This window comes from Montipora foliosa, chromosome 6, assembly GCF_036669935.1.
Source record: "Montipora foliosa isolate CH-2021 chromosome 6, ASM3666993v2, whole genome shotgun sequence".
NCBI lineage: Eukaryota > Metazoa > Cnidaria > Anthozoa > Scleractinia > Acroporidae > Montipora > Montipora foliosa.
In genome coordinates this window covers 16,224,454-16,236,953 of record NC_090874.1, presented here as the reverse complement: position 1 = coordinate 16,236,953, position 12,500 = coordinate 16,224,454, and the positions used below count along the sequence as shown (strand labels likewise).

The 12,500-nt window shown below is 39.3% G+C and overlaps 1 protein-coding gene across 2 annotated transcripts in view; it reads left to right on the top strand.

Annotated features, from left to right (window-relative positions):
- LOC138006840 (4-hydroxy-2-oxoglutarate aldolase, mitochondrial-like) overlaps window positions 1-11,364 on the top strand; it is a 13,873-nt gene extending 2,509 nt beyond the window's left edge. The window contains exons 1-7 of one of the 2 annotated variants that reach the window (XM_068853436.1): window positions 2,181-2,198; window positions 2,657-2,789; window positions 4,049-4,176; window positions 4,840-4,974; window positions 6,163-6,259; window positions 6,667-6,800; window positions 8,210-11,364. In XM_068853436.1, the coding sequence (XP_068709537.1) occupies window positions 2,196-2,198; window positions 2,657-2,789; window positions 4,049-4,176; window positions 4,840-4,974; window positions 6,163-6,259; window positions 6,667-6,800; window positions 8,210-8,365 (786 nt within the window). In that variant the 5' untranslated portion in view covers window positions 2,181-2,195 and the 3' untranslated portion in view covers window positions 8,366-11,364. Of the gene's footprint in view, window positions 1-2,180; window positions 2,199-2,656; window positions 2,790-4,048; window positions 4,177-4,839; window positions 4,975-6,162; window positions 6,260-6,666; window positions 6,801-8,209 lie in introns of those variants that run through there. The other variant, XM_068853435.1, reaches the window with a different exon arrangement.
- Window positions 11,365-12,500: the final 1,136 nt, after the last annotated feature.

Here is a 12,500-nt window from a genome sequence, read left to right as displayed (position 1 = left end):
GCCTGAATGAACATCACCCCAGTCAGGCGGGCTACCCCACTTTCAGCATTTACATGGAGAAAACTCACCCCACTTAAGCGGGTTACCCGGGCCGGCTGACTGGGCAACCCGCCTCAGTGAGGTATCCCACCTCTGATGTGAACACAATCAAGAAAAAAAGAGAAATTTTATGGAGAGATTGGTTACCCTACTGAGACGGGGTACCTCACCAAGCTGGGGTCCCCCACCTCCATGTGAACAGGCCCTTAGACTTGATAGCAAAATTCATGATGTTTATTCACAGGTAACCCAGGCTCACTGTGTGCGTCACGTAGGTATTAAAATATAGAGAACATATGAGGCGAAGTTTAGGTCTGAAAATTTGCTAGAAAATGGAAATAAAAATCGATAAAACTTACCATGTGATGAGCTGTTCTTGTCTTTAATACGTACACGAAGTTTCGGGAAAAATGGTCCCCGTTCACCTTCCTTCATAGTATAGTGACAAGGTAGGAGACGGAAGCCAGCTTATGGACTCTGATCGACCCAAAACAAGCACAATTTTTTTCGCAAAAATCGAATCCAGTCGCTAAATAAACACGCCAGGCTCGGGGAACATGAATTTCTCTAAACCATGAATCCACTGAAGCGTCTCCAGGTAGCAACGCGAAGCCACCAGACTCCGTAAAACTTGTAAGTTAACCTGCTAAAATGGCGGCCAGAAAGCGTTGTACTCACAAAGTGTCCAATTCAAAATGGCACTGAACTCTAGACGCCTGGTGACGAGTTTAATAAGTTCTGGAGGGAGGGGAGTCCCACATTGCTAAAAACAAAACTCACTGAGCAATCTGGGACTCCCCTCCCTCCAGGGGGACTTATTATACTCGTCACCAGGCGTTTTGAATTGGACACTTCGCGAGTACAACGCTTTCTGGCCGCCATTTTACAAGGTTGACTTATAAGTTTTACGGAGTCTGGTGGCTTCGCGTTGCTACCTGGAGACGCTTCAGTGGATTCATGGTTTAGAGAAATTCATGTTCCCCGAGCCTGGCGTGTTTATTTAGCAACTGGATTCGATTTTCGCGAAAAAAATCGTGCTTGTTTTGGGTCGATCAGAGTCCATAAGCTGGCTTCCGTCTCCTACCTTGTCACTATACTATGAAGGAAGGTGAACGGGGACCATTTTTCCCGAAACTTCGTGTACGTATTAAAGAACAGCTCATCACATGGTAAGTTTTATCGATTTTTATTTCCATTTTCTAGCAAATTTTCAGACCTAAACTTCGCCTCATATGTTCTCTATATTTTAATACCTACGTGACGCACAGAGTGAGCCTGGGTTACCTGTGGTTTATTGCAATTTGGTGTGCATTCATTGCTTGAAATCTTGGACAAAAATAAGATATCTTGGAGAACATTCCAGTAACCCCCTCCACTGCAAAAACAAAGGAATCCTTGTTGGTTACTGTAAAAGCAGCTTGAGGCTTGTGGGGCCATATTTAGACAGAAGGGTCTAATGAACGCAGCACTGTTAAGAAACCCAGCTGGAGGTGGGTTATCAGTTTGGTGTTTACAGGGCATCATGGAGATGAATGTGAGACTACATAAAACGAATCCATTTTGCGGCCAGAGTGGGATTTGAATGTGTAGCATCCACATGCCAACCCATTTCCCTGGGGTGCAGGGATGACGCAGTGGTGAGAGCACTCGCCTCCCACCAATGTGGCCCGGGTTTGATTCCCAGACTTGGCATCATATGTGGGTTAAGTTTGTTGGTTCTCTACTCTGCACCGAGAGGTTTCTCCAGGTAGTCCGGTTTCCCCTCTCCTCAAAAACCAACATTTGACTTGATTTGCGTTAATTGTTAATTTCAGTTTACATTGTCCCCAATTAGTGTTCCAGCGCTAGAACGACTAGACACATACTAAGTAAAGTTCCTTTCCTTTCCTAACCAATGGGCCACAGACTGCCTCCTGTTCTGCACTGCTGTATTATGAATCACTTAATGTTGTTTTCAAATTTCACAGGTACTTAAATCTTGAATTAATTCTCATGTGTTACAATAATATTATGTCTTATTGTTATAATTTACATATAAAATCTCTTTAGTTTTCTTATGTTTTTCTATTTATTTATTTATTTTTTAACAGAACATTTTGCTTTTACTTTTTGCAAACACTACTTACAAAGGTTTGGACGTGATAACTACAAACAATATGGTACATAGATTATGGACAACACATTTCCACATTATTTATAATACAATAGCTCTTATAAAAGCTCTTTATGTCAGAACAATAGGGCAACCAGATCACATTATTTTATCATCCAAGATGACAGTGCATATGATTCTAATAATTAGTCAGTTTCTTTTTCTGATACAAACACACTTCTTTAAAGAAAATTAAACAAATTTGATTGCAAACATTATTTTCTCTGGTGTAAAGTTGTAGGAATGGAGATTCCCTTTAAAGCTTCGAGGGTACCGTACTTTTTGCTCCATTTATTAAGTACTTGATGAGTGTTCAATGCCCAGGCACAAGTATCTACCTAAGTACCAAATTAGACAGAGCATAAGTTTGCATAAGTGTATCTAAGTACCAAATTAGACAGAGCATAAGTTTGCATAAGTGTATGCTAATGTGGCAAAGACCTAAGAATGCATTGTCTTCATAAGACAGGATATGTTGTTCAAGGCTCAAATGGTGAATATCCTTACTTAAGACCTGAAGAGAAGATTGATCTTGTGCGAAAAGTGAGAGAACTCGCTCCAAAAGACAAACTGGTTGTGGCTGGGTCAGGTTGTGAAGGTATGGAAAGTTAATCAAAGTGACTAATTTAAAAAGAGGCTTGAGTGAAATTTACTAAATGTGCTCCTATCTAATGTGACAGCAAATAGGTACTTCTAAACCTTGACATGGTGAACTGAGCCATATTATTGCAGTGATTTTCTCAATATTCTAATATTGCCATCATCCTGGTATCTGGATATAATGTTGGTTGGTTTTATTTCAGCCATCGCATTTCCACAGTATAATATCGTGCCCTTACTTATTGCATGCAGCTTAGCTATGAAGTAGGGAAGGTTTTTCTTTAATGCTGTTTAATGTGACTCTCATCTATAGACCTCATTAAGGGTTCCAGTTTTGTGAATTATTTACCCACCTCTGCCCAAGCTTTCCTTGAAAAGTATTGCTGTGTGCATAACGTGAGGCAACCACTAGTTGTACATGTACATGTATCTCTCAGACAGTATGCGCCCTTTGCATGTTGTATTATATGATGATGGTGATGATGTCTTTAATAAACCATAAGATAAAAAATACAACTGCTATGGTGCATAAACGAGAACTGTGTAATGACTTTACAATAATATACAGTAGCTAGCTAAAAATTGAATTATGTAATTATAACAGGTTGTGTTCAAAAATGAGTCTATTTACAAATGTGTTCTTGAAACGTTCGGTGTTAATCTTTGGGCGGAGGCAAACCATGTGACTTAAATTATTTTGCTGGGGTTTAGGCTTCGGTTTAGGCTATGGTCCATGCTTGTCAAAGGCAATAGAGTTCGTATAGGTTTCAGTCCCTCGGGACTCTAAATGGTCGCTATGTGAAAAAAGCCCATAGTACAACTGGTTAAAAAATAATCGTAGAGCAATGATTAGTTAACAATTAGACCCGTATCCCGCAAGGGCTACGGGTCAATAGCCCATGAGGCGAAGCCGAATGGGGCTATTGACCCGTGGCCCTTGAGGGCGAGGGGTCTAATTGTTTTAGTATCACTCAACTAGTCGGACAGAAAAGGCAATAATACAGTTAGCAAAAACAAGTTAAAGAAATATTTATTTGGGAATAAAACGAAAGAAAGTGTCACGCTTTTCGCTACTCGAGGACTATTAATAGTAGTCCTCTAGTAGCGTAGTCAATCAAAATGCAGGATTTGGATTAGTCCCTTAGTTGGGTGATACTAATATGCAATAGCTGCTATATGTGTATAGTTTGTTCCCCACATCATTAAGAAGCCCCGTTTTCATCCATGTCTGCTCCATTTGCTTTTTCACTTTTCTAGCTACGAGAGACACCATTGAAATGACGAGCAAAATGGCTGAAGCAGGTGCAGAGGTAGCACTTGTTGTAACACCCTGTTTTTACAAGAATCAGATGACGGTAGAAGCGCTCGAGAAACATTTTGTCAAGGTAGATGAGTAACGTTTGTGCTGCTGTTTTCGGAGTCAGAGGTCCCCAGTATTATAATGATAACAAGAAATTAAAGTATATAGATCTGATCGAATGATGGTTTTACTTGAGAGGAAAAAAACGGAGTATCGGGAAAAAAACCAAGTATCGGGAAAAAAAACCAAGTATCGGGAAAAAAAACCAAGTATCGGGGAAAAAAACCATTCGGAGTAGAGTAGAGAACCAACAAAACATGTTGTCACATGCGGCGGGTCTAATTTGCAGGTCGCAGGTCGCGGGTTGCAGGTCATTGTTTCACCAATACAGAAAGTATCCTAAACATTCATAAAAGCTAACCTTAGGCCTAAAAACTTTTGTTTAGGCCTAATTGGGCCTAAGGTTGGCTTTTAAGAATGTTTAGGATACTCACGTACTCCAGAAATCGAACCCGTTATTTCCCTTGGTAACTTCAACGCCTGTATCGCATGATTCGTTTATAGACCGTTTTCTTGAATGACGATCGGTTTTCTAATTCGTATGAGCTCTCTTTCTCCGGGCCCATCTCGCCTGTCCATCACGCATGACACGTAGCGAACTTGTATTCTATACAGGCAGTAAGAAAGCAACCTCTCATCTCAGCTATTATTTTTGACATGACAAGAAGTATTTTTTCCCTTTAAATAGGTTGCTGATAATTCTCCAATTCCGGTAATCTTGTACAGTGTACCAGCAAACACTGGCATTGATCTGTTACCGCAGTGTGTCAACAAGTTATCTTCTCACCCCAACATCATTGGACTTAAAGACAGCGGTGGTGATGTAGGCTTAATTTCAAAACCTTTGTATTTTAACGCTCTTCGCAAGCAAAGAAACAAGTGAAGAACAACTTCCGGCCGGAGGAAAAAAGTTTTGCAAATGTTTCTTGAGCGTGCGAACGAGGAATCATTTGCTGTGAAATCAATATTTGTTTTGCTTCTCAGATAAAAGTCTTGCTTGCCCAACAAAATTTCGCGTACTGAACACTGAACTCGAGCCGCATATCTCTCTTCTTAGATATTGTTGCAATTTTGGGTGCTTTTATTTTACAAAACATGACATATGCGCTTAACAGGCCGGCTCAATGAAGTTGAATAGAATAGCTATTGTACAAATTATTTATTAAACAAAGTTTCTACCATACATTTTCTGTAATTCCGAAGGCACTAAAATACATAAAATGTATGGAGTAAAACACAGCAATATATAAGAATTCCAGAGAATAGATACCGAGTCCAAATCACCTCAGTTGTGAACTTGAACTTATATGTTTCGTTTATGAAGGCAGAAGTCTAGAAAAGTAGAGTTATGGACAGTTTATTTTGCTATGAATTTCCATACAAAACTTTGAATTGGCCGCCATGTTGTCCTGATTACCTATGAGGCAATTGAAAGCGTAAAGGTTTGAATTGAATTGACATGGAAAAACCCTAAACAGAGTCGCGCATGCGCACGCTATTTTCTTCCTTCGCCGCCCTCGTGTTTCTCTGTCTGGTGTAAACATGATCTAGCGAGAACAACGTTATCGCAACAATTATGGAGGACCTTGATAAAAAGTGTAAAATGAAACAAACGCGATGTGTTTGTAGGGCGAACTTGAGTAGTTTCGACGTCCCTAATTTAAGAAGTTCTGCAGAGATTTTTTTCTAGTGCCCCCCTTGTAAAAAAAAATTAATGTTACGGTACGTATTGATTTTTTCAGAAGAGAACTTACTAACGATTGGGATGATAAATTTTCTTTGCCTCACCTCTGTTAATGTAAATTAGTAAATTCCTCAATAATTCATAATGGAAAGGCATTAATCTGCCACAATTTCTTCGCCGTTATATAAACTTCTTGTTCGATTTTCTCCGTTATAATATCTTGTATGAGACTAATAATGAACACTCCTTGCTAACGTTTGAATATTTACATATGAAATTCGTGTCTGTTATATCTATTACTTAAAAGCATAAATTTGTTTTTTACAGATATCCAAGATTGGGTACATACTTCACGAGACCGCTGCAAATGATTTTCAAGTCTTAGGAGGGTCTGCAAGCTTTCTTCTAGCTTCTTATCATCTTGGTAAGTCAGCCAGGGATCCTTGTTAGGTGACGAAATCGACGTGTTCCTCGAGGATTTTTCCAGTTAAGAGAAAATACTTTGTACTTTGTATAGATTTTATCATTATTACTATTATTAGTTTTTAGATATTACAATTTTTGTAAATTTTTATTATAGGATGTAGAATACGCAATTCAGCTCTATGAGCTGCAATGTATTTTAATAAAGTATCTATCTATCTATCTATCTATCTATCTATCTATCTATCTATCTATCTATCTATCTATCTATCTATCTGTATGAATAGTAATATTATGGGATTTCTCGGGAGACTTTTGGCGGTTTTCTGTCGTCTCTGTCAACAGAATACAAAAGAGTAGTTCTGTTACTCTGTTTTCTCACTGTAGCTTTGTTTCACACTTTTGAAGGTGCCGTTGGAGGTGTGTGCGCTCTGGCCAATGTCTTAGGAAAAGAAGTTTGCCTACTTCACGAATTATATAAAGGCGGCAAAATGGAGGAGGCAAAGCTTTTGCAGCACAAGCTGATTCTGCCTAACATAGCGGTAATGTAGTCGACAGTAGGACCTTGGGTACTGTATCGGAAAGTTTAATAAGGCAGGCAGGAGGGACCTGCGGGCTAGGAACGGGACGAGTGTGATAAGAACGAGATGTGGGAGATAAAGCGGGAAAACCAAAAGAACTCAAGGCCATAAACAAAGAGTTGGAAACGTGCATGCTAGTTAGGCTGTCTTAAGATAGTGGTTATATGTGGCAATACGCTGCATATACTTATGCATAAGCGTGAGACCCTTTTTGTCAAAGTTTTAGTCCGTTATGGATTCGCCACAGTATCAAATTGATGCCGCAATTCACAGTTCATTCCTTGGAGCTCAACAGGAGCAACATCCGCCGGTGCTTGGAAGGTTGTGAGTTCAAATCTCTTAAGGAACTGAGGATTGTTTTGAGAAAACCACTGACGTTTCCAATTCATTTCTGTTTATTCACAAAGTGCGTTCAGCCCATAGACCCCTTTCGTAAATAGCGACTTTTACATTCCTTTGTATTTATCTTAATTTGACCTACTACCCTCATTTTGCAACAAATATTCTTTTGAATTTTGCTCGTCGTAGCGAGACTACTAGAAAGGCTTATTAGAATGAAAGCAAAAGAACATTTTATGTGGCGACCATTATGAAAGAAGGTTAAGGGCGCTTTCCCTTTGTCAGAACTGGCCGGCCAGACCCATCACTTTGCAAAGAAAATGCAACAATATGAAGAAACACTTGCATGATAATCCCTCGCTTTCTGCAAGAGGAGTATATATATATCATTCTCGCAGTGTGTTTTCTTGAAGGCGTTGTAGAGTTAGTCCTTCAAAATGCCCGGTTTGGCGGGTTAGTTCTATCAAATGGAAAGTGTCCTAAGTCCCGTTCTAGCCTGGATTATCTTTATGCTTCTTTGTAACAGCTGAAGTTGCTCCCTGCCTGCGATGATCTTTCGTTTAGCACGACGGTTCATGTTTACTAGACCATTTTACAGTTGTCTATTTAGTTACCTGGCCTATGAATGAAAGTGAGGCTGGAGTTGACCTCGCTTTGATAGAACCTCACTGCTTTTCTAACGTAAATTCCGACTAATTAGCATGAGAACATCCTCGTTAACATAAGAAAAGGAGGGAGGTCTGTATCACAACAAGGGCAACTCCAGCTTCACTTTCATTTAAAGGCCGGGTAGCTAAACACGTAACCATAAAAAGGTCTATTAGAAGACTTGCCAGGAGACAACCAAAGCAGACCAAAAATCCGGAGTGATAATCGTAATGATGTTCGGGAAGCAGCATGTTCATGTCATTTCCCGGCAGCGTTCTTAAATTTTTAGCCATCACAAACTTTCTTTTTTCCTTTTTTCTACCAGCTTCAACCTTATGTCCGACTCATAAAAGGCTTTATGATGTTGTTTGCCTTTTTGTTAGGTTACTAAGAATGGAGGTGTGCCTGCCCTGAAGAAATCCATGGAGTTTTTTGGATATTATGGTGGACCAACACGATCACCCCTTTTGCCGATGAAGGAGTCCTCAATAACAGAGCTGAAAGAAATATTCCAACCATTTGACGGATTTCAAGGCTGAATAACGACCGACTTTTCGAAATTAAAATTAGATTCATAGAGTATTCGCAGTGCATTTGGCCAAGACTGCACGGAAACCTCGACAGAACCATTCAAGACGAAAGTCCTCAGTAGGAACTGGTTTTGTGCGCAAGGACGAAAACCCACGAAATTGTCGTTCTTATCAACATAGGTAAACCGCGTGTGTCGAAGGCACTGAAACTTCGTGTGCCAAAATAAACAAACTAATTTACAAACAAGTAAACAAACAAAATTATGTTAAGTATCTCAAGTATGTACACATTACAACACATGGCGCAGGTCGTTATAAGGGAATTTCAGAAACGATGGCGGCTACGAGAAAGTCACAAAACACGAATATTCTTGGTTAAAAGAGGAAATATAATCGCGCAGAACGTATTTTAGTACACTTTTTTACGTACCCCATATCAGAACAACTTTAAATGACCAAATTTGAGTGTTGACGACAACGTTTTCTATATGTATTATGTACTTTAAAACAATCCAGTTATATGATACTTTGCCCGTATTAAGCAAGATAAATCAGAGTTGGTGGTCCCCTTCACCAACTCTGTATGAATAAATCGCAAAATACTTAATAATAATAGTAATCATCATCATCATCCTATCAAAATTAAAATCTAATAAAAAAGGAATATATGTATATATGTATTAACCTTAATCATAAGTTCAAGTTCACTCATCATAATTGTCGTTGTAAGGTAAAAAGAAATGCTTTGAGTTTTTTTCTTAAAAAACTCTAAACTGTTAATTGATCTATGTTTATCGGTAAAGTATTCCAGCGTCTAGGTGCTATATTAGTTAACATTATCAAAATACTTACGGTAGAACTAAGTTATATCGTGAATTGACGTTTTGGTCGACATTGCCGTTGTCCATGCTTAATTCCTCCAATATTCAAGTGCAGGCCGGTAGCCAAATGCACGCTTTGCGTGCCTAATTTTTAATGAAGACCTGTGGCCTGTTTCTCAAAAGTCCCGAAACTTTTCGGGCCTATTTCGGGTGCCACAATTCCCTTTATATCTTCGCAACGCCGAGGTTCCAAGCCATCAAACTTCGCAATCCTCTTAGTTTTTCTTACATTAAAAACATGTTAAAGGATCAGCTTTTAAAAATAAGCAGATTTCAGTTTGACGACTGGCTTTTCGGGCCCGAAAAGTTCTCGGATCGACTTTCGAGAAACAGGTCCCAGGCGAGGAGTCACAACTCAGACCACAACTCCAACGACGAACGTAGCTGATTTTTTGCTTTTTTTTTTAACAAAAAGAATGGAGGAAGGGGTCTATAAATGCTCTTAAACTAATATTTAGAAAGAAAATGCTTCATTTTACAAGGAATTCCTGTTTTGGAGAATTCTTAATCTTAATACATCACAAAAAGCGCTACTTAACAAAACTTGCATTCGAGTGTGCGTTTGGAGACAAAAAGCTTAAATAATCTTTGCATAGTTAACGAGTTTAATTAACTTTCGAGGCATCCAGACATCACTAAGCCCACCGGCAATCTGAATGCAAACAATGGAGGGGAACATGACTGTGCTTGGCGCAAAAAATGAGAACGCCATAAAATATTCTTTACAACTTCTCTCACATTGTGTCGTGCAAAACTTTGGGGCCATTACAATGGAAAAGTACTTATATGTCTTCATTGTCGATTTTTTAAGAAAACAAGCTAATTTTAGCCAAGTGTAATTCCCAAAACAATTAAACGTCTGTCAGGGGCACCCAACGTCAATTTTCGCAAAATATCTGTTCGGAAGACGGTTTGAGATCTAGAATTTTCGGAACATTTGTTGTAAAATTTATTGCTTGCCTGCCTGTTCTAGGATTTTCGAAGCTCTAAAAAATGGTATAATTACCCATTTTTAACTGATTTTTACCCTAAAAAGGTCACCTAGAATTTTCGGAAGCCTTTTTTCTGGCTGAAATTTTCGAAAAGGTAAGTTTTGATCCGTATAATTTTCGGATCACTAGACTTTCAGCTAGGAAATTCGAAATACGTTTAACGATGCTATGTCTAAGTGGTTTTGAATAATATTCTCGTTGGGTGCCCCTGGTCTATGTACTTTTGTTGTTTGTAGATGCTTTCTTTTGACTGAAACACGCTAGGTAACAGGGCACAAGTTTATCTTACTTTGTTACCTTGAAGCAAAATTATTGACATATTTTGAAGATTTAGGTAAAGTGCTTAGCTTATGCCGTGCATTCTTTTCGATAAGGATGCTCAGCCTCTAAACTTGAACAATAATCTCGCTTACCATGCATGCAAAGTTGTTATCCATTGCTTCTAAATCAGGGCCGGAACAAATTAAGATCAAACTTGTTTGTCCCTCGAATTCAATCAAAAAGCGGCTATAGTATTGGGTTCTTTTATTTTCATTACAGTGCTCATTTTAACATAAACGTTTTAACACATTCGTTACGCGAAGGCACAAAAAGCAACAACATTCGTCGTTGCTCACGGTGTACACATGGTGACTGAAAGCTAAACCGATTTATTTGCTTTTGGCTCTCGACGTTCACCCCACGCAACGATAAACTCGTTCTTTCATCACTTCAAATTCATTTCCCTTTGTAAAGAGCACATTTATCCTCCTTTCGTGAACTATTCCCTAACTTAGGCTAGCAAGCTTTTGCCTCCTTGGTTTGGGAGATGATTTCGCAGCCGATTCTTCTGTATCAGTGCGCGGAGCGACCCCGCTTTCACCAGATGGACTTACAGTTACAGGCCTCTGTACCGGCATCGACTCCATAGATTTGACTTTCCTGATTGGACACAAGTTTGGGACGTGTAGTCTTGAGCTTCTCAGAGGGGTTTGACACTGGTACCTTATAGCACATTGAATATTCTCTATCGGTGATTTAGATTCATCGTAATGCCCCGTGTAACCGCGTCGAACCTTTCTCAGATCGTCTAATATCTCGTCGAATTTGAAATCGTTCCCTTTTCTCGTTTTTCTTCAACCCCGTGAATTCTTTGTGATGCAATTCCAGAAAGTGATGATTAGGATGAAGCAGAGTTAGATGTTTTTTTTGTTTACACCAACGAACGGGATGAGAATATTCTTAAAACAACTCCACTCTTTCAGTGTATTTAAATACATTACTCGCGTTTGTCGCGGAGAAAATACAGCAAAAACAGAGATATCATTGTTTTCGAAAGCTGAAAGCTACTTTACGTGTTTGCCACCAGCTCAGGGAACTGAACAGACATCAAAATCGTTTTAGCACTACAGGTGACTTTCTATTCTCGGTTTTCATATGACGTCACGGCCGCCATGTTGGAGCCCCTAAACAAAGAAACGGCGGCCATATTGGAGCATCGACCAAATCCTCCGGGAATTTAATTCTATTATTATGCAAAAGTGTTCTTTTGTTTTCGTTGCAAAACATGGCTGTTGATCACGTGGATGAAAACCAAATTAAGGTTTTGAGAAAGGGAATATCCGGCTAAGAATCCAATAAATACGGTAAATTAACAGTAAGTTCACATAATTATTTGACATTTCTTTTTTAATGGGACGCTTTGAACGTGCAAGAAAGTTGATGGAGATTAAAATCTCCTTCCGCGCCTTGCGCGCGAACTCGTTCTTTCTCCTTTTTCCGGCAACTTCTCATTTGGACAATGAGATTATCAGCAGAGGACAGAGAAGAAGATATCCGGCTTCTTCCCTTTAGAAGGATTTTACTGTTAACTTGAAGGGTTGAGCATGAAGTTAAAAAGATACAATCCATGTATTCTTAGCAGTGGCTTTCTATTCAGAATCGGGGCAACCCTAAAACCCGGAATCCGGAATCCGGAATCACAGTACAATACCGAGAGTAAAAACTATCCTAAACATTCACAAAAGCTAACCTTAGGCCTAATTAGGCCTAAACAAACGTTTTTAGGCCTAATTAGGCCTAAGGTTAGCTTTTATGAATGTTTAGGATAGTTTTTACTCTCTGTATTGTACTGTGATTCCGGATTCCTGGTTTTAGGGTTGCCCCAGAGTCGAGTGAGCTAGAAGGTCACGAACGGCTACTGAAAGACCCTGCATGTCTAGTCCAAAACAACCAGATTGAGAGAAAGCTCTCGTTTTCATTTCTTTAGTATGGCCTTTTTAAGTCGGAGTT